Source organism: Lepus europaeus, chromosome 18, assembly GCF_033115175.1.
Source record: "Lepus europaeus isolate LE1 chromosome 18, mLepTim1.pri, whole genome shotgun sequence".
NCBI classification, from domain to species: Eukaryota; Metazoa; Chordata; class Mammalia; order Lagomorpha; family Leporidae; genus Lepus; species Lepus europaeus.
The window spans coordinates 12545764-12568742 of record NC_084844.1 but is presented as its reverse complement, the minus strand read 5'-3'; the positions used below and the strand labels follow the sequence as shown (position 1 = coordinate 12568742).

General features: G+C 44.3%; 1 protein-coding gene across 3 annotated transcripts in view; it reads right to left on the bottom strand.

The window, feature by feature from the left end:
- Positions 1-22067, bottom strand: part of PRKCA (protein kinase C alpha) — a 420895-nt gene extending 398828 nt beyond the window's left edge. Inside the window, exons 1-2 of one of the 3 annotated variants that reach the window (XM_062175255.1) lie at positions 21823-22067; positions 19550-19581 (exon numbers count right to left, since the gene is read on the bottom strand). In XM_062175255.1, coding sequence (XP_062031239.1) covers positions 19550-19581; positions 21823-21995 — 205 coding nt within the window. In that variant the 5' untranslated portion in view covers positions 21996-22067. The remainder of the gene's footprint in view (positions 1-19549; positions 19582-21822) is intronic. The other 2 variants (XM_062175253.1, XM_062175254.1) reach the window with 2 other exon arrangements.
- Positions 22068-22979: the final 912 nt, after the last annotated feature.

Sequence of the window (22979 nt, the reverse complement as noted above, 5' to 3'; positions counted from 1 at the left end):
AGGGTGAACCAACGGCAAAAGGAAGACCTTTCTCTCTGTCTCCCTCTACTGTCCACTCTGCCTGTCAAAAAATAAAATAAAATAAAATAAAATAAAACTTTCAAACATAGCCCAGGGGGCCAGCGCTGTGGCGTATTAGGCTAAGCCTCCATCCACAGTGTCAGCACCCCATATGGGCACCAGTTCATGTCCCAGCTGCTCCTCTTCCAATCCTGCTCTCTTCTATGGCCTTGAACAGCAGCAGAAGAGGGTCCAAGTGCACTCATGTAGGATACCTGGAAGAAGCTCCTGGCTTTGAATAGACTCAGCTCCAGTCATTGAGGCCATTTGGGGAGTGAACCAGCAGATAGAAGACCTTTCTCTCTGTAACTCTGTCAAATGAATAAATAAAATCTTCAAAAAAATAAATAAATAAAACTCAACCACTTAATTGTATGAGTCAGCCAACATTTAAGCTCTTTGGGCCATAAAATAGCCTATCCTCATTTGGTTGTGAAGATTAAATGAAAAAAAAAATAAATCTTTGAAAAGTGCTACTGCTGGTCCAAATGCACAGGGGGTGCTCAATAAATGTTAGGTACCCTCTGCTGCGTCCCAGTAAGCAGCACACTGCGTAGCAGGTAATGTGTGCTGAATAGTTACTGAACGTGAGGATAGGTAGCAGCCAGCCGTGGGTGGAGGTCTTAGGGCCCTAACATCAACCATAAAACCTAAAACTGTACACAAAGGCCAGCTTCCAAAGAGGGAAGGAGAAGAAGGGTGGAAGACAGGAATGGAGATCACTTTAAAGGTCAAATGTGCACAAACAGGATTTGTGCATGCAAAAGCATGCAGTCCTATAAACTCAAAGTGATCCTAGTGCTCTCCAGCTAGCTCAAAGGATTGCAATCGAGCTTCCAACAAATCACAATACCCATCCCTTGGGGCTTCCTCCCCCCCTCCCTACACTCTGTTCTCCAAAAGTTTTAGGAACATTTGCATCCTTTCTGCTCCCAATGGGATTTCCTCTTCTATGCATTTATGGATACAGCAACCTGTGCTCCCACCATCAATATGCCATGAGTGAGGGTACTATTATTTCAGTCTTCATTATGGTTCCTGTAAGATCAAACACAAGGATCTACTCCTAGTACCTATTTTGTTATTTCCTATCCAGAATTTTTAAGGGGGGAAGGGGCAGGTAACAAAGTGATTATTGGGGTCATAGAGCTCTATAAAAAGCCATGGAATCAATACATGAAATACATGAAATACATGAAATCAATACTAGATTTCAACATGAACTGGATAGTAATAAACTCTGGCTTGTGCCCAAGAGAAGTTAGGGAAAATTAACAATTTTCAGGTTACTTAAAAAGAAAAAAAATAACATCAAGGAATAGAGCTGGTGTGTAAGTGTGCACATGTATTTTAATCCTAAACTAACTCAACTTTGGCTTACAGCCAATACACAGCAATCAATGGTTTGTGCTGCAGGAAACTTAATAACATTTTTAGGGAAAATTTTTCACTACCACAAATATTTTTTTCTGAGACATCGCAATTCTCTGGAAGAATTAAAAGAAGTAAGGAGGAGGGGCTGGTATTGTGGCATAGCAAGTAAAGTCGCACCTGTGACAACAGCATCCGTGGCTGCTCCACTTCCAATCCAGCTCCCTACTGGTAGCCTGAGAAAAACAAAATTCGGCCCCTGCCACCCACATGGGGAGACAGATGAAGGTCCAGGCTCCTGGCTTCGGCTTGGCCCAGCGCTTAAGGTTGCTGCCATCTGGTGAACCAGCAGATGGAAGCTTGCACTCACTCTCTCTCGCTCGCTCTCTCTGTAACTCTTTCAAAATAAAATAAAAACAAGTAAGAAGGGGATAAGTACTGAGTAGCAGGTAACTGAGAGCTCCCCAGTATCTTCTTTATCCTCACTGGAGAGCAGGAGCAGACTTTGTCTCCCTGTCAATTCTAATAACAGATACGCCAAACCTACTTGCAACAGAGTTGAGGAAAATTCTGAAGCTGAATGAAGACTGTGACTAATTTCATGTTCTCTGCTATAAGGGTCAGCAAAAATATGACACATTTGCTACTGCCAATTGAGTCCAACTCCCCCACAACAAAGATGTGAACAGAGATCTAAACTTGATGCAAACTAAAAATACCTAAATCCCAATCTAAAACTGTTTATCACAGTGGAAAGTCTCCATTTTTACATACATTAATGTGAATTTTGTGCATGTAAATGCATGCACATTTACGCATTCACACTTAAAACCCCCTGCTAAGAGTGAACAGATCCTCTCGTTCTTTGGAAAGCCCTCCTTTTCTTATCAATAGTGCATGGTTCTGTGGGCACAGAGCAGGTCCAAGAGCTGTTGACCAACTGCTTCTTCAAACAGGAACACACCCAATCCGCACCTCGCATGCTCATTCTCTTTGCCCTCAGATGTTCCAGACACACAAAAAACTCTAAGCCCCATTTTGATCTCGTGTTGAAAATTCAAAGATCAGAACAAAATAAGACAGTACATACAGCCACATGAATTAGGTTCAGCCATGTCAGTGACAACACAATTCGATGAGCAATTCTCTCCACCATCCCCAACAGACAGACATGTACCCACACCTCTTACCCACAGAAGCACTTGGTGAAAATTGAAATTTGCATAGGGGCCTAATGAAAGAAGGCCCCTGCTGATCTAGTTTTCCACGAGTAGCACGCAGATGTTTCCATGTTGCATACCGAGTTGCCACAACCCAATTTAACGACATTACACACTCTCGGTTTTGGATACTTTGATGAGAAACATTCCTTGGTACGCTTTCCCTAATAACAGGTATGTAACAAACAAGCATGTGAAGTCACAAAGACATCTTCAAAACCACATGAGCCAAGACTTCTTCAAAACCACGTGAGCCAAGCTGATCCGAGTTTAACTGATCAAACCTCTGGATCCAGCCACCAACTGACAGAAGATACTCAGGGGCATGCTGAAGCATGTAAGCAGCAAACAAACGTCTACAGATACAAAAGCCCACATACTCCCTAGATACATTACAAAGGGGAAAGGAGGTGAAGGAACAAGTTGCCAATGAGGAGGGATCTAGGGATATTTCCAAGGAGTTTTAAATGTGCAAGATTAAACTGCAGCATCTTTGGATAACGTAGACAGAACTTAAAGAAGGAGATGAATCGAAAAATCACAAGGTGGTGACCCTGGTGGGAAGGATGAAGGATACAGAGGACTGGCCAAGTTCTGCTGGTTGTCTGGGCAGCATTACAAGAATGATCGTTCATCAAACCATGCATTTGTGTTGTGTATTTTTCTATATCTGTGTTTTTACAATGAAAGTCTTACAAAAATGAGTCAGTATTACTCCCTAAGGATATTCTACAGCTGAATTCTCCAATCTAGTAGCCAGTAGCCATACATAGCTATTTAATTTCAATTAACTTCAATGAATTAAAATGAAACACTAAAAAACTATTTTACATTTCAAGTGTTTAGTAGCCAGATGGTGCTGGTGCCCACCACACCAAATGGAGATTAAAGGACGGTTCCATGATCACACAAAATTTTACTGCACAATGCTACTCATGGGGAAGGCTAGTTTTCCAGATCTCTGGAGCTCCATGAATTGCTAGGAGACCAAGCAAATACATGAGCTCCTTGGCCTTCAGTGGCTTTTAGTTTTATTAACCTTGCATGTAAGACTCTCGCCAATGAGAAGCAACATGTATATTGATAGTGACAGCCACCCAGCAACCACACTAACAAGTTGACCTCACCCACAGTGGGCATTACTCCAACGTCATTAACAGTTTTTAAAAAGGGAGGGGGAGGGAGAGTGAGAGTGTCCTGCTTTGTGGGCAAGGAAGGCATCTGATTGCATTGATATGTGATCAGATATTCACATACTGCAGCCATACAAGGCTGATCCAAAACCATTACCTACAGGGTTAAGAAAAAAATATCTAAATGCAACAGAAACAGACATTAATGGGAAAATTGGTGAAAATTCCTAAAAAGTTTGCAGTCTCTTAATACTGCACCAAAACTAATTTCCCATTTTTATTACCTGCTCCATGGCTATGTAAAATGTCACCACTAGAGAAAGCTGAGAATATATGAAAACTTCGTATTTTTTTCAAAAATTTCTTTTATGTCTACATTAGTTCAAAATCAAGTTCATGAGTAAAGCAGATTTATCCTAAAAAATTGATGTAGGTTAATGTGAAAGAACTCCAGTTAGAGCTAAGGATGGTTTGATCATTTCAGAATGAGATATGGTCAGCACAAATATTAGTCATGAAACAACATCAAAGATCCTTTTCCAGAAAAGTGAGCCAAATTATTTGAAAAGAATGGCCATTTTTCAATGGAGGCAATAGCTTCCAAATAAGAGGCACAAAGAACCAATAATGGAGATGACCTAGAAACCGCCTGCCTCTGGCACTTAAAGTCCTACCAAAAATTGTCCAACATTATTCACATACATCAGATCAGCAGTGATAATTTTTGACTGCCCTCAGAACACCCCCAGAACGGTCCTCAGTTGCTAATTCTGGACGTGATTCAAAGATTCCTGGACCAATAAGGAGTGTTCAAGAGTACGTGAGGGAAAGTTACCAAGGAAAAACAGGAATTATCACTTTGGGCTAATTTTTAAATCAACTTGGAAATTTAGCATATGAGGGAAAATTTTTCCAAGGAACATCTAAAAGACTTTTATTTTGTGCTTGGGATTAGCAAGAAAATAAATATTTTAAAAGGCATAAATAAATGACCATTTTAACTTGCTTTCAGATCGGCTACATTGTACATTTTGTGCTTATTTCCTGTACCCAAGTTTCCGAGACCAAATCTTCAAATCAGCAACACTGAAATTACAGGAAGTAACAGTCTGACTTCCATATTTGGTTTGTGCTCTGTCCAAAAACAATTTCAATTGAAGGGTGGGGTTACCACCAAGTATAAACTCTCTGATCATAAAATCCTTTGAATCTTGTTTAGGGAGCTACTAAAAACATGTACATTTGTAGATTAACAATTATCTACTAGTACATATATAGTTTGAGTAGTATACATAAAATGCAAAAACAGCTCTGGTATAAGGTCAGTGGTAGACTAAGAAACAGAAGTACTATAGCCTATTCTCAGAGAATACTGGTGAGAGTTCAAATAGCCAAGAGTCAAAGAAAAATACAGAATTTTTAAATAGCCATTTTTTTGTCCATGAAGTCTCACCCAATACAAATTCAAGTCTTATACTCTTTTTTTTTTTTTTTTTTTAAGATTTATTTATTTGAGAGGCAGAGGTAAAGAGAGAAAGAGATCTTCCATCCGCTGGTTTACTCTCGATGGCTACAACAGCCAGAAGCTGTTTCTTGGTCTCCCATGTGGGTGCAGGGGCCCAAGGACTTGGGCCATCTTCTATTGCTTTCCCAGGCCATAGCAGAGAGCTGGATTGGAAGTGGAGCAACCAGGACTCAAATTAGGGCCCATACGGGATGTGAGCACCATAGGTGGTGGCTTTACCCACTACACCACAGCACCGGCCCCTACTATACATCTTTAATGTGATATTTTAAATATTTATTTATTTTGATTTGAAAGACAGGACAGAGAGAATGAGCTGTTCCATCTGCTGGTTCACTCCCCAAATACCCACACTATCTGGGACCAAGCTAGGCCAAAGTCAGGCGCCCAGAACTCAATCTGGGTTTCCAGTATGGGTGGCAGGGACCCAGGGACTTCCTCTCAGAGTGTGCATTAACAGGAACTGGTATAGGAAGTGGGGCCAAGACTCAAATCTTGGCACTTTAATATGGGATACTGCTGCACCTAACAACTGCCCCTTAATACAGTATTTTTTTAAAAAAATCATTATTAGACTTTTATTAATCTATGAATTATAAAAGCCAAATATACAATCCTTACTACTCATTCAAACCCCTGCACTTCAGAGTAAGATTCATATTTATCTCTAAGGTACTGCCATTGTTCTTTTTTAAGGATTTATTCATTTGAAAGGCAGAGAGAGAGAATATACCTTCCACTGGTTCACTCCCCAAATGACAATGGCCTGGGTCTCCCCACATGGGTGCAGGGACCCAAGCACTTGGGCCATCTTCCAATGTTTTCCCAGGTACATTGGCAGGGAGCTGGATCACAAGCGAAGCAGCCAGGGCCCAAACCAGTGCCCATATGGAATGCCTGTACTGCAGCCAGAGGCTTTACCTGCTACACTGCGGTACTGCCACCCCCAACACCACCACCTGGTGTTGTCATTTTTCAATGAAAATAAAGGGGAATTCAGCTCCTGCTTTGTTTGGGGATTCCCCTCGTGGTTGGTTTGTTTTTAAATGCACAGATCATTGTGTGGAGACCTGCAGTCATTGATAATAACACGCAAGACTTCAAAACTACAGAGTGCGGATCAATGCAGTTTCATGAGCTACCAGGAGGGTACACAGTGGTGTGGGATGTGGGGGCCAGAGACTTAGCTGGTCACTCTCCTGTGTTGAGTTTACAGCAAATCACTTAACCCTCAGAACCAATTTCATGCTGTAATGTCAAAGACCTGGGCTAAATCATCTCCACAGTGCCTCTCCTTGCTTTAAAATTACAGTAACAGGAGCTGGTGCTGTGGTGTAGCAGGTGCCAACATCCCATACAGGTGCCGGTTCCATTCCCAGCTGCTCCACTTCTGATCCAGCTCTCTGCTATGGCCTGGGAAAGCAGCAGAAGATGGCCCAAGCCCTTGGACCCCTACACCCGAGTGGAAGACCCAGAAGAAGCTCCTGGTTCCTGGCTTCAGGTCAGCATATTCCAGCCACTGCAGACATCTGAGGAGTCAACAGCAGATGGAAGACACTCTTCTCTCTCTCTGCCTCTGCCTCTCTGTAACTCTGCTTTTCAAATAATAAATCTTTTTAAAAATTACAATAACATAGCTCTTTCTGACCCTGTGATTACAGAATTCACCAAGGTCAAGAGAGGTCAGTGTTTGTACATGAATTCTCAACATTAACCTATTTAAACATGAGCATGATTTTCTCACCTATGAATGTATCATTTCAGTGGTATTACAATCCATTGTTGTACAGATGCTGTGCTACCATCTATACAGGATCTGTGTCCCCCTGAAGGCCCTGGTCCCCAGGGTGGCACTTTTGGGAGACAATGAAGCCTAACAGGAGGTCCTTGAGTCAGCTGGGGCATGGCACACACTGGAACAGGACCAAGACACACAATCTCCCCAGCTCCTAGTTCAGGGTGAGATCCTGACACCTGCCAGGTGCCATGAAGTCCTCCCCAGAACTGGGCTGATGCAGGTACCATGACTTTGCACCTACAAAACTGAGTCAAATAAAACTCTTCACTTACAAAGTTGGCCATGTCAGGTATTTCATTAGTGACGGAACGCTGATGAACACAAATGAGCTGCCCAGTTCTTTCTCAGGGACATGGTTTACTCATCTTCCAGTCCTACCCTTCCTCCCCCAACACCACCACCAAATTAAAATTCTAAGAAAAAGTCTCCATATAATTTCAGGCTATTATGACAAATTATAACAAACACCACCTATAACTTGACATAAAAGGGAAACATGGAAAATGCAACAAAAACCAAACATGATGTTGCACTCCATAATTCTGAAATAAGACTTGGACTATTCATAATTATCCCTCACCAGACAGGTCAACCAGAAGAGCCCTGTGCACAAGTGGGTGCTATCCAAGTTGTTAATTATGAAACCTCTAAGTTTTCCAAAGTTTACTTTAAATGAAAAATAAGCCACCAGAAAAGCATTAATAGTACACTTTGAATTATCCTCTTAACTGGAAAACTGAACTGAAGCCCAGAGCCTCAACACTTCGTCCACAGAGTTCCATCAGATCATTTTAAGCCTACACACGCAGCATCCATTCAACTCAGCACCAGGTGCTGTGGTGTCTGGGTGTGTAATTCAGTGAAAAAAGGAAAATGAAGATAAAGTACTTATCAGCCCGCATCTCTAAACCTGAATTTCAGCATTAAAATAAAAAGTTCTTCATGCTCCTAAACCATTTATAATTAACCATCATTTGACGTTTTAAGGATCACAAATATGTAGCATAGAGACAAAATGAAATTAAAGCCTCATTTTAAAATTAAAATTAAAACTAAATTTCCATATTAATGAGTCACTCAGATTGATGACAACCAATGTGAAGCTACATCGGCAGAAGTCACTTTAATGATGAAACAAACTCAGCAGGGACAAAAATTAGATCAACTCAAAACAAAATTTCAAAATCACTGTTAGGCAAATAACTATCAATATGATCATGTTGTAATCTGGTTATTAAATTTTAAATCAACCATGTATAACTTAGATTACAATGGCAGTAAGAAAAACACCTTCACGTTTAGAATACAGAAAACACATATATCTTACTACATTCTTTTGAGTTAGGAATCAGGTTGGAATATATAAATATTTTAGATAACAATTTCTCATGTTCACACTTTAAAATAATCCATTCTTAGGGGATATATAGATCCATTCATTAATTCAACAAAAGCAGCAAAGTGATTTAAGCTAATTTTTGGCCATTTAGCTTCCAGACAAATCTGAATGGAAACGAACAGAAGCCTCTACAAATGTGAGCCAAGCTCCTTTGAATCAGTGAGAGTTTTATGCCAATTACCACAAACACCGCCACAAATCATACTTTATTAGAAAACCTGAGGGAAGGAAAAAACAAATGAAAGGAGATGAATAAAACAGATTGGCTTTGTATCTGTACAGCCTCCGATGCTATAAAACCACTGCACGGAAAACACATTCGCAGCATCTGGGTGGTTTCAGATCTCAGCTCTGTCACTCACTGAATCACACCGTATGAACAAGAACAAGCCAGCAAATGTTCTTTGCCCCAGTGTCCCCTCCAACCCCCTGCAGAAAACAGCTCCCCAGAGAGGTGGCACAGCAGCAGGATCCCGCCACATTTTATGTGGAGTCTTTCAAAAGTTCACAAAAATGCATATTATGAAAAAACCATAGGGCCAGTGCTGCAGCACAGCAAGTAAATCTACTGCCTGCAGCACCAGCATCCCTTATGGGTGCCAGTTCAAATCCCAGCTGTTCCAGTTCAGATCCTGCTCCCTGCTAAAGCACCCGGGGAAGCAACCAAAGATGGCCAAGTGCTTGGGCTCCTGTGCCCCCACGGGAGACCTGGATGAAGCTCCTGGCTGTTGTGGCCATTTGGGGAGTAAATCAGTGGATAGAAGATAATCTCTCTCTGCCTCCCTGTAACTCTTTCAAATAAATCTTTGGGAAAAAAATTCATTTTTCTATAAACTTTCTAAAGTTCCCTTGTGTTTCTCAGACTGAAGCCCAGATGAAAACCCATTCCAGCCTAGAATATCAGCACTCTCTATGCCCCCTTGCCTTTCCTTATAAATTTTCTGATGTGGTTAAAGGACATCAGCTAGCGTTTACCCATGAGGAAGGAAGGAGTTATTACTAATAATTAACTAGAAATGCAGACTGAAAAAGTCAGTGGGCAGTTCCCCAAATAGAAAGGTGCCAATTTTAAATATGTAATTGTTTTAATTCTCCCTTATTTTCCTGTTATTAATGTGTATCAGCATATCTAATATAACTGAGTGTCTTGCCTCCAGATATGCAATGCCCAATGTGATGCTGTAATCACATTGTAATGCTTCCTTAGAGTAGCCAGGTCTTTGCAAGGATGTAGAAGCAGCCTGCTTTTGAAAAGCAAGCAGCTGTTTTTCCAAGTTTCCAAGTATGGAGATACATTGTGTTAATCTGCTGTATTTGTAACACCTTTCTGAAAAATTAACAGGATTTACAACAATGAAAACAAAAAGAAGATACAAAAGGGAACAATGTTTGTAGTGCAGAACTAGCGTACGGAAACACATAAAATCGCTCCCTATACATTTCTCAGGTGTGTTCTTCCCTTTGGGGCTGGGCCCCGGCTACATCCCCTGAAGTATGGCCTCTCCTCCTGGTCCACACCTTCCATGAGCATACGGTCACTCTGGTCCCTTTCTTCCGTGTGTGTTATTTCTTCATGTTAGACTATCTAAACCCAACTTCCCTAAGGAAATTCTACATACCCTACAGAGCCCAAAAGTCACCCCCCAATAAACCCAAATTATGTCTCTTTCCTTCCCACATGCTTCTCCAGCATCATATAGGTAACATAGAACGTGTGTATCTTCTGTGCTCTGTACTAAGCTTCCCAGGGCCAGGCTTGCTTCCCGTGACCTGCAGGCTCCAGCACAATATGACATTCAGAATGGAGGTCCACGTATCCAACATAACCACCTGCTACAGGACAAAAGCACATGAGTATTACAGGTTGAGCACTCCTGATCTAAAAGAGCGAAATCCTAAATGCTCCAAAAATCCAAAAAGTTTTGAGTGCAACGTTTAATAAGAGTTTGGAACATTTTGGTCTTGGTTTTTCAAGTTAGGGGATATTCAACTGATAAATTCTATGCAAATAACCTGAAAATCTTCAAAATCTGAAACCCTTTTCTTAAGATTTTATTTATCTCTTGGAGAAGTAGAGTTACAGACAGAGGGCAAGACAGAAGGGTCTTCCATCTGCTGGTTTACCCACCAAATGACTGCAACAGCCAAAGCTAGGACAATCTGAAGCCAGGAGCTTCTTCTGAGTCTCCCACATGGTGCAGGGTCCCAAGCACTTGGGCCATCTCCCATTGCTTTCCCAGGCCATTAGCAGAGAGCTGGATCAGAACAGAAGCAGCCGGGACATGAACCGGCACCTCTATGGGATGCCAGTGCCACAGGCAGAGGCTTAGCCTACTATGCCACAGCGTTGGCCCCCGAGACCCTTCTGATACCAAGTATTTCAGATATGGACACTCAACCTGTGCTAAGCTGAATAACTCTTCACTCTTCAACACCTTCACCTTCAAGGTTATGACTTACGTGTGACAAAACTTAGAGGAAAAGGGAACTGTGAGATGCAGCAAAGCACAGGGCTTAACAGCATGGCATCTGGATCCATACTGCTTGGGCTTGAATCCCAGCCCATCATCTTCTAAGTGTGTGACAGTTGACAAGTTATTAAACTCCTCTGTGCCTCTGTGCTCTGTTTACCTTTTCAGGATCAAATGCATTGATGAAAAGTGCTCAGGACAGCATTTAACAGCAAACACGATCAGGGTGTGAATCTCCCTACATCATAGACTTGGTGCACTACGTACACACCACTGTAAGAGTCATGGTCCCCAGTCCCCCAGGAAAACTGCTAGGAAAAGGGTTAGAAAAGCTCTACAACAGGATTTTGCTCTCAGAATCCAGCTCTTAAACTGGCTCCTCTCCTGCCCCATTCTCATCCTAGTTTGTCCAAGTCACATCTAAACTGATTTATAGCACACCTTCATGTCCTATACTTCCTACGCTCATTACCTCCTAACTCCCTACCAGAGTCAGATACAATACATGGATTTTGTACATGTGCTTCAAAAGTTTTAGATGTTAGAGCATTTCATGTTTGGATTCTCAGATACGGATGCCCAACATGTAAAGTCTAAACAAATATTCCAAAATCTGAAACCCTTCTGGTCCAAGCATTTCAGATAAGAAATACTCAATCTGTATTTCTCACAATACCAAAAATAGAAATGTATAGATACAGATGAGAGAGGAAACAAAACAAGTGAAGGCAGCAGAGATTAATTGCGTTTACTAATCTTTGTGGACTTGTTCTTAAATAATTCTTATCTTGTGCTGACAGTGAGTCAAACCACTCCCTTCCATCCCTTTGATAGAAATTTCCAGAAACCATTTTCCCGTTTGTATTATTTAAAGGTGGGGTTTTTTTTTTTTTTTAAATGCAGTTTTAGCAATTTCCACTAGATTTGACTGTTTATACTGTGCCAACACTGAAATGTTTGTGTTTTGGGTTGAAGTCTACCATGCAGTTTTACAGTCTGGTAGAAAACAAGACCCGAAATAAAGGGTTTGCCATGGAAACTCCGAGATGGATGAGGACAGTGAAGCCTTAATAATTCTATGTCACCAAGAAATGTTTCAGTGTTTCCCTTAAAGGCATCATTCTTTCCTCTCCTAGTATAAATCCAGGCTTCATAAGTACCAAAAAAAGTTTCCACTTGGCTCTGAAGAATGTTTTCTGCAGAACTGTTGAAAATGAACCTGTGCCACACCCCCCAGTCTGGGGAAGTCCCTCAGCTCTCCGGTCTGTAAAACGGGAAGACCACCCATTCTTTGCATGGTGCTTTTAGGAAGAAAAGACATAAAATGCGAAAGCTCCTGAGTGTTTGGCACAGTGTAACATTTAATAAATATTAGTTTGCCTTTCCTTCCAACCAACGGTAACTCAACTACAACCATTCTGTTGCTGCCAACATAGTCTCAATCATTCCTTCTCACATCAAGGCACAAAAACTTTCACGTCTAAGAAGTTTTAAAACAACAGAATCAATGAAGCTGAGCTACTACTCCCCCTGGAGCACAGTGATCTGGTTTAAGCTGTTAGCAATCTCACAGTAAAACTACACCTACATGACTACACCTGGGCTCACTGTAATTTTTCACCCTCTATACCCAAGACATTTTCTCCCTCCTGCAATGGCCTGAAATGTGCTGCTTTTATTTGTGGCAATAAGGTTCCTCTCTGGTGCCTGGATGCTTTTCTAAAGAAACAAAGAAGCCACAGTAAGTGGTTTATGGCAATTGTGTTAATTTATTAGATTTAGTATTATATATAATTTAGCATAGATCCAAATTAGAATTTTCTGCTATTTTTTACATAAGAGCAGTTCAGAAAGTACTTTTTCTTAAATCATCTAAAGATCTATCCTACTTGGCCTAACTTAAGATTATCAAGTAGCTTTAAAAAAAACACAAAACAAACAAAACAGTGGTCAGTCAGAAGTCACTGTGATCTTTGTGGCTGTGGGTATCCACCTCCCGGCTTTAATATTTATATCATTACACACCCAGCCAATATTTATGTAGTGTCTGCTGAATGCCAGGCACCGCATTAAACCCTGGAGACACTGGAGAACAAAGACTCGCTCCTTGAGCTCAAGTTGAGAGACGGTGCAGTGGGAGGATCCTGAGATAAGGAGGAACACCTAGAATGCAAGGTAAGGCCTGAGCTAACCTGGGAATGATGACCCACAGGCAAAACAGGTATCATCTGGCAAAAGGGGTTGAGAAAAGAACGGAAGAAAGAACTTGCTGGAAAAGCACAACTTCTTCACAATGGCCAGAGGATGGGGAGAAGAAAAGACAGCCTTAGATGTGCCTGAATATGCAAGACAGGGGCTTCAAGAGCTTTCCAGTGTTCTGCTAGGGAGGTGGGCTTCATCCTAATTGGGCAGCTCTTAAAACAATACAGTGACTAGGCATGAAGGGAAACAAGCAAACAAGCCATGGGTCAAGGTGTCTAAGAAGCTGCATTTAACTAACGTCACCATAGAGGGAAATGCTCCTTAGAGAGTAGGAAATCATTTTGCCATAAAACTAAAGAAAAGGAAACAATCATCACAGGCACCTGCAAAAGTAAACATTAGGTTTCTGCTTCCTATTAGGGTGAGTAACCACTCCACATACTACAGCACCTGCTGCTGGCGGGGGAAGAGGCGAGTGTGAGTAAAGTAACTATTGCACTTCCACTTCTGTACTAAGAAAAGCAGCAACTCAAAAGCCGTTGTTGAGGAATCACATCGGATCAAGAATACAGCACCAAATACATTCCTCTTCCAACAAATATTCTTTTTTTTTTTTCCAGAGAAAAACAGCTGAAGACGAAGTGTTTTTTTTTTATTTGTTTGTTTTTTAAGATTTATTAATTTGAAAGCAGAGAAAGAGAGAAAATCTTCCATCTGCTGATTCACTCCCCACAAAGGCCACAGCTAGGCCAGACCAAAGCCCGGAGCCTCCTCTGGATATCCCACAGTACTCAGGCAATCTTCCCCTGCCCTCCCAGGCCACTAGCAGGGAGTTGGATCAGAAGTGGAACAGCTGGGACTCGAACCAGCACCGATATGGGATGCTGGAATTGTAGGCAAAGGCTTTACTCACTACATCCAGTGTTGGCCCCTAGAAAAGCCATTCTAACTGCCCACTGTCAGTGCACTTTCCCATCTTTTAGGCATTACTGGCCACTTAATCTTGGAGACCGACACAATGCTTTGACCTGACATCACTGGAAAACCTCCCGAGTTTCAGATTACTCATTCCTCCAGGCATCCCACTGTTGTGGCTCTGCAGTGAACCCAGCTACCACTCACATAGCTTTTAATTTTGGGACGGGGGAACCAATCAAAAATGGGGTACCAAGATGCTGACTCCTGTTGAGAAGACAAAAGACGACAGAAAATCCTGGCACCAACTTTGAAAACCAGAGGTCAGGGAGAGAAGTGGCCAATCCAGTGCATGGGAGGACAGAGCTGGGCCAGCCTCATGATTCTGCCCAACTTGGACCTCGGCCCTTTCCACCTCCTGGCGCCTGGCATCCACACTGCTTGGCTCCCGGAGCCCCATGGCAGATGAGGACAACCGAACATCCTTTTATGAAAAGCTGCCCCATGGAATCCCCTCTACCCCCTTTCTGTTGAAAGGTTACCCTCTCTTAAAGTTACTCTCGCTCTGGAACCCTTTAGGCTGTGCAGCCAAGAGGAGACTTGTTCTTTTTTCTTATTGTTTTCTTCTTCCCTCAAACGCCAGCTTTCACCCTTATAGAAAGAACATGAAACACCATCCTGCTCAGGGGAGCCAATGGAGAAAGGGATCCAACGTGAAATGGCATCACCAATGGGGAAAAGAAGCTGATGTTTTTAACTCACAACTGCCAAAAAACACAGAGCATCAGCTGGAGTTACAGGTTAAGTATAAGACACAGTGTGTCCTAACCAGAAAGTGACTCAAGACTCAAAACTGCCTCACAGTGGCAATACTGAAAGCACAGGAGTGGGAGTCCATTCCCTGCAGACCCGTCACCCAGCACTGACTGCTCAGAGCCCACAGGCTCCTGGTGATCATGGTATTGGCAGGGGTTACTTCTCAAACTGTCTATTCAGGGTACCTTAATCAGGTACCCCGGGTTAGTAGTTCATTTTAATTTGTGATGTTACACAAGAGAGAGCATGGGGGTTAAAAAAAAAAAAAAAGTCAGGAAAACATGCCAGGTTAGCCAGCTGCAACAAACAACGCAAGGAACCGTTTGGCACTTAGAATAAGCAGGTCACGTTTGGAAAGGCTGTTTCTACCACCGTAACTGGAGAAGTGCAGGGGTGTTGCTAACCGAGGAGGAAAAAACATCGAGTTGGCTCATTCCCTTTGCCAGCAGTGAGAGGAGGAGATAACACTGCTTCGGCTCTGCTGCCCCAGAGGAGATGTGTGGGCAACACAGTGAATCACTAAGCTCCAGGATGATTGCCACTGGAAGGGACCGGTGGCAGACAGAAACTGCCAACCAGACATGGGCTTTCCAGACTGCAAACGCGACTTCACCAATGTCCAAACCACAGAAGTCTACTTCCCTTTCTTCTCTCTCTCTGGAGACGACAAAAAAAAAAAAAAAAAAAAAAAAAAAAAACAGCCAGGATCAGCTCTCAGCTAGTCTCAGGGATGAAACAGAGCACTGAGTACATCCAGAAAAAACCATGGAGCCAAAAATCAAAAGGCAAATCCAAGTTTCCTAACAAGGGCATGGAACAGGGCTACAGATGGACAAGCCTGCCTTCTGTCTCAGAACCTTAAGAGAAATCGACCCAGGCTTCCAGGTCTACCACCCACTCCTCCTTCTCCCCAGCCTTGCAGGCCCTGGGTTTCACTATTTCAGGCTACAAACTCTCACAAGAGGATCCTGTGTTACTTGCCCTGGTCATATCAGTTTTCAGGGCTAAACACCTACACTGCAATATAAAGAAGAATGGCAGAGAGTCCATTAAGACAAAGTGGGAAAAACCCAAGAAACCTCTCTCCAGGAAAATTCCCTTCTTCCATTTAGGTTGCATCTTGGGGAAGGGAAAAAGTGGGAAACAATCTTCATACTTCACGTTCCCGTAAAATAGAATACCTTCTAAATGGCATCACCCATACCATGCACACCCGGTTTTAGGAACTAAATCTCATTGACTATTTCAGTCTTCCAATTCTTATGTATTAAATTTTGACAAATATTTTGGATCTCAAACTATATATTTACTACAAGATGTCACTTGTTTGGAGCACCTCTCAAGTGAAAAATAGAAAAAGTATATCTGCTATAAACATTTTTAATCTACCGACCAAAGAAACATACTTCTTACTGGCAGTTGAAAAACACTGCCTCATCAAGTGAAAAATTCCTGGTGTGCAAGGAATACAAAAAGCGTCTGAAACGCCAGCTGCCATGTCTGGGGTAGGGTAGGGATGCTGCCAAAGCCATGGATGAGAATGAATTATTCTTCGGCAAGACACTTACTGAACAGAACCCAATGGACAAACAAAGCTGGAGAACATTAAGAGAAAATCTAAACACCCTGAAATGGTCAGCTGTAAGGGAAAGATTGAGGAGAAAATCAAAGTAGGAAATACTGGGTGGCTACATATTTTTAAAAGATATTTTCTTTTTAATTGACACATAGTTGTACATATTTCTGAGTGTAGTGTGACAATTCAATACATGTATATGATGTATAACAATCAGGGTAACTGGCATATCTATTACCTCAAATATTTATTATTTGTGTCAGAAACATTCAGAATCCTACTAGCTTTGTCAACCAGTTATTCTACTGTGCTCTAGAACAGAGGTTACTCCTGATATCCAACTGCACCCCTGTACCCATTAACCGTCCTCTCTCCACCTCCCTACCCCCAGGGTAACTGTACTCATATTTGTAGGATTAAAAGCACTGTCCTGAGCTAACACAACCTTCTAATTAAGTTACAACAAACCACAAGATGTAATGGATTAGCCTTTGCCTGCTCAGAGATGATTCTTACTGAACAAAATGTAACCAGCAAACACCATGTTACAAATAAACTTACACTTGGGGCCAGCACTGTGGGGTAGCAGATTAAGCTGCCGCCTGCAGTGCCAGAATCCCATATGGGTGCCAGTTCAAGTCCTGGCTGCTCCACTTCCAATCCAGCTCTCTGCTATGGCCTGGGAAAGCAGAAGAAGATGGCCCAAGTGCTCAGGCCCCTGCACCCGTGTGGGAGATCTGGAAGAAGCTCATGGCTTCAGATCAGTGCAGCTGCAGCCAATTGGAGAGTGAACCAGCAGATGGAAGACCGCTCTCTCTGCCTTTCCTTCTCTCTGTGTAACTTTCAAATAAATAAATCTTTATAAAAAAAAGAAACTTATACATGAGAAGGTTTCTATAAATTAAAACCTATAAATGCACTAGGGCAATTCATTAAAGAGATAAAATTAAATTTCTCACCAAAGCAAAGAACTGTACATAAAGTACATAATCACTTTAAGTTGTCTGGTGTATAAACCCTGAATTTCAAATATCAGGTAAAACAAGTTCATTCATTCACAGAATACAAATGGCTAAAATGCATTTGAAAAAAAAATGTTCAACCTCACCAATACCTCAACAGATGGAAATTGAAGAGAGATTTTTACCTTCCTGATTAGTAAAAATTATACATTTTATATATCCCAGGTAGGGTCTTAACTGCTAGGCCAAACACCTGTCTCTCTTCATGAACTTTCTGAACATCCTCTCATGTACTAAAATAAAAAATAATAAAATTTAAAAAGCCAGTTGCAGAGTGATAAACTCATGATCCCTTTTGAAAGATCAAGTAGATGAATGAGTCAGTGAGTGAGCAGATGTCTTAAAACCAAAGCTGTCCCTGGATATGGAAGAGACGAGTGCGTACAATTTCACATTTTGTACATTTTTAAATGTGTCTGAGTGTCACATTTATAACTCAGGTAAAGAAGAGTTAGGTTGATGTGAGCCTGTTAATCTGCAAATCCACTACAAACTTGATAGCTGCTCTCTGGGAGACACCAGGCAGAACCCTCCTGTAGCCTAGTAATACAACCACTCTGATTTTCACTGACAAAACCTGCTTGGATAAGCAGGTCTAAGAGGGACCAACTGCATTCTAAATGATTCTTATGCAGAAAAGAAAACGGGTTGTAAATAACATACTCAACTTTCTCCATGATGAGTGATAGTATTTTGGAAATTCAGAACAAAATTTTTTTATCAGCTTCCCTAGGTCCTCAACCAAATGGAAAACATCAAGAAAAGTAAGAGTGGATGCGATCGCTTTAGTGCAGAATCTTACATATTTAACATCTCACATCTTTAAACTTCCTGACATCACATCCATGCCTAGATCCAATTCTCACCTCTAAGGTTCAGGCCCACAACTCTGAGAACCAGGAAGAGCAAACACCTTCCTGTCATCTTTTATAGAGACAAGTATAACACACCTTTCTCTTTATTCTATCTTAAAAGAAAAATGCCTTGATTCCCAAGTGTAACTTTCAAAATGATTTACTTAGTAAGGGTTTTATCAGAACATCTTGGCTTAAGACAATATCAATGAATACATCATTAAAAACTCCATCTAAAATTATGTTTAGAGAACACAGAAACAAGTTAACAGATTTAAACTTTAGAAGGTAATCAACCACCAGCACAATTTCAAAGTTGTGAAATGTACACACCTCTTTCTAATTCACTTAGTAAACAGTGTTTGGATAACATTTTCCAGGCTACAATGTACTTTCCACTTGCCCTAATAAATGTGTGCCCAGATGGGAAATGTAACAAGAACTAAGTAAATATAATATAGACAATCAGCAGAAGAGCCAGGATTGAGCTAGTGAACCTGTGAAACCTTCACAATCTATAAAATGGTTTTTAAAAAAGTAGGATGAGAGTTTGAAAAGATATCTGATGTGTGTGAAATGCAACTACAGATCAGAGGGGGAAACGATGGGTCTCTTTCTGAATGCAATACAGGGTCCTGTATGTTGTCAGATATTTAAGGCAAAGGCAGAGTGTACCACACTGCCACCCTGTAACAGTCACTCTTCAAGGAATCATTGGCATACACATGTGAGACACGCAAATTCTGCTCTGGAAACAAAACACAAAAACCTTACTAGAGTAACGTGTGGCCCAAAATTAGGTGCAGTGAGTCCAATCCAACACAGAGGCAAAAGGGATACAGTACAAAGAGGAGGAACAAGAGAAAAAAGTCACATGAATACAAAGTGATTCCTTTTTTTCCCCCTCAACGCCCACACAAAGACGGCAGTTTCTGACAAGAATGTTCTCAGCAAAAATAAAATCACAGGAATTTTTCAAAATGAGTAAAAGGCAGCTCTCCACATCCATTACTAGACAATACTGGTCGACTTTTAGAAAAGGCCCAAACTTGGGGCCCTTGTGTTTCAAAACGTTATTTTATTTTATTTTTTTTTTTACATCACAAAGGATGGCCGGGAACACATATCTTGTCTGTAGTGCTTACTTCATGTTGTACTTGAAAATAAAATCCAATGAGACAGCTTACCTTGGCACTGGAAGCCTTGCTTCCCAAACCCCCTGAAAAACAGAAACAAGAATAAAACAGCTTAACAGAGTCTGTGTGGCACCGCACATTTTAAACAAGCTATAGGACAAAATGTTCTACAGAGTTAAAGGTTTGGACTTCCTATCTGGGGAGCTGCTAGGAATGACATGTCTAAGTACCTGACGAGATCACGGTACAAATTCAACTTGGAAAAAAGACTATCTCACCTAGAAGGGATCCAAGAAATATTTCATCACATCAAGCTTCTTTCCAGTTCTTTTTACTCTGTTACTGACACTTAAATTTCAAGACAAGAACACGATAGGGATAATTAAGTAACCAAGAGGAGGTTACAGACAGGGTGGAAAAGAAGTGGCTGAATTTTGTTGCTAGGGACTAACAAGAGAATTGTTTTTCTCCCTATAGAGAGCTAAAGAGTGGCTTATGCGAGTTTGGCTAGCGCTAGACACATGATATTTTAACCAAACAGCACCACTTTTAACATTTAATTTTGGCTGATGGAACAAGATTTTATGAAATATTATCCCTACTGTTTGCATCTCAGATTATCATGATCTAATTTTGAACAACATCCGAGAATCTACCCTGCAAGGACAAACTCTTCAGTTGCAAACATTGTTCCCCTAGGGATGAACTGCACTAAAATTCTCAGATGTCCTAGGTTGTAATCTCTTGCTTTACAAAACATTTGAAATGTACACAACACTTCACATACCTTCATGGTTAACTTAGGAGTTCTTCCCTCCCCCCCAAAAAAAAAAAAAAACTGCACATAAATCCAAACATCTAGCCTTAAAATATCAGTGCTTTAATACTGAAGTATAAAAGCAAGGATCCACCGAAGCAATACTGGAAGAAAACGGAAAAATGAAGAACCAGCCTTTCCCTGGTTTTCCCCAGGGCTGCCTGTTAGGCGTGAAAGCTGCCAGGTGCACCCAGGGCGGGAAGAGAGGAACCTTTTCCTGTCCAGGGCGCACTACACCCAGAGACCTCGGTGCCGCATCCGCTCCAGCCTTTGGGGCAGCACAGCGCAAAGACTAGTTAGCCTGCCAGCCCCACCGTCCCTCTTCCAAGTTACCCACTTCCCGCAAGAGGAATCGCCGGCCGTCCCTTCTCGTTTAGCGCAATCTCACAGCTGACCCTGCAGGCAGCAGCCTGGGCAGACGCGCCGGGGCGCTCCAGAAACTTATTTTAAGCCGCCTTATCTAGGATTCCCTACTCCTGCGAGCTCAACTCCTCCATATGCTGACTACACGGTGGAAACCATTCATAGAGGTGGCTGTACTTCTCCAAAAAGCCTGTATTTTTAAGCGGATTTCTGAAAAGGCAAAGGTCAACCCCATTAGCGCCACTTTCCGAGAGCTCGCCTTTTAGCACCTTTTCCCCCAGGTGTGATGGGGTCAGACGGAGCCAACCAGGCAACGCCCACCCCGGAGCCCCCAGGACACGCGTGCCTGGGAGGGGAGCTGGCTGGTGCCAGGGCACGCCCTGGGCAGCTCCGGGGGGCCGGGGGGGCTCGGAAACCCCAGCCGCAGCCCTGGAACTGCCCACCGGTGTCCTGAGACAGAACCAACCACTGCGACCCAGAGGGTAGGACCGGGGGAAGACGGGCCCTTCACGTCGCGCTTCCTGAACTCCCCGGGGGTGGGGAGGCCGAGGATCTGAGACCCCCGGGGCGCTTTCCAGCTATGGATCCCGCAGGTGCCCCCAAACGAGCGGCGGCTGCGTTTCCTGGAAGTCACCTCACTCCGGCACCTTTAGCCATCGGGGTATTTTTCTTAAACAAGGCCTCTGTCCTCCTCCGCCGGGCTACAGGTCTAATCTCGGGTGGACAGAGTCTATTTAAAAAAAAAAGAAAAGAAAAAAGACTCCCTCTGCCCTCCTGCCACTCGCCTGCTCGGCTCCGACCCCCTCCCCCCGCCGCGAGCTTCCAACAGTTTGCTCGCTCTCCTGTGTCTCCCCCACCCCGGGCTCACCCAGGGGAGACAAAGTCTCGGCGCGCCCAGCAGAGCCCGGCCGCAGGAGCCAGGCAGCACACACACACGCCCCCGAGCGCGCCCGGGAACTCCGCGCCGCCGCCGGCTGCCTGGTCCTCGGCCGGGCCGGGTGCGCCCCGGGGAGGGGCGAGGCCCCGGCCCGGGCCCCCTCCCGCGGCAGCGGCGCGCGCGGGCCGGCCCGGGCGCGAGTTGAGACTCCCGCCGGCTCTGCAAGTTGCCCGAGGGCGGCCGCCCGTGCGCCCGGCGCGCACCTACCAGATGAAGTCGGTGCAGTGGCTGCAGAAGGTGGGCTGCTTGAAGAAGCGCGCGATGAATTTGTGGTCCTTCACCTCGTGCACGTTCTTCTGCCTCAGCGCCCCTTTGCGGGCGAAGCGGTTGGCCACGTCCTGAGACGCCGTGGAGTCGTTGGCCGGGAAAACGTCAGCCATGGTCCCCCCCAACCACCTCTTGCCTCCGCCGGGGAGCGGCAGCCGGCGGGGGCGGGCGGGGCGCGGGCTGGGGGCGGCGGCGGCCGGGGAAAGGCGAGCGGGCGCGGCGCGGAGCCGGAGCCGCTCGCTCGCTCGCTCGCTGGCCCCACGCTCACTGACAGCCCGGCGCCCGGCGCTCGCGCTTCCTACTCGCGGCGGCGAGGCGGCCCGGAGCGGCACCGCCCACTGCGCATGCTCCCCGGGCCGGAGCGGCGGCGCGGGCGCGCGCGCGGGCTGGAGCGGGCGCGGGCGCGCGGGCGCGGGGGCTGCGCGGCGCGGCGCGGGCGGGACAGGGGCGCTGGAGCCCAGGCGAGACGGCGGCGGGCTGCCCCGCGCGAGGGAGCCGGGAGGGCCCGGCCGGCCCTTCGCTGCCCCCTCTCTTCCTCCTCCCGGCGCTCCTTCCTCCTCGTTCTCCCCCTCTTCTTCCGCTCCGCTCGCCCGGCCTCCTCCTATCTCCGCTTCTCCTCCTCTCCGGGATCGGGGTTCGGCGCCGCCCGGAGTCCCCTGCCCCGTCTAACCGCGCCGGGTCGCAGTTGCACCTGGCCGCAGCGTCAGGTGTGCGCCACCCCCCGCCCCCGGACACAGCCCCCAGAGCTGCAAGCCGCGCACAGGTGGCCGGAGAGCCAGGAGCAGCCTGAACCTCGGGGCCCTTACCCTGTCCCCCTCCCTCGGCCCACGGGGTGTGGAGGCGTCTGCTCCAGACCTCAGGCGTGCCCGCCACCTGGGATCGCTGGAGATTTATCCTGCGAGTTCACCGGCTCCCAGGCTTTCTTGGTTTTACAAGTCCAGAGCCTTAATTTAGAAACCATTTTGTATCCTAAGCTAATGACTGCAATAGTGGCAGGTGCAGAGTGCAGCCCGAACATTTGTAAATTACCGAGTGAGAGTGCTTGTGGAAGAGTGGCTGGCATGGGTATGCGAAGGACACACGTGGCAATGTGGCGA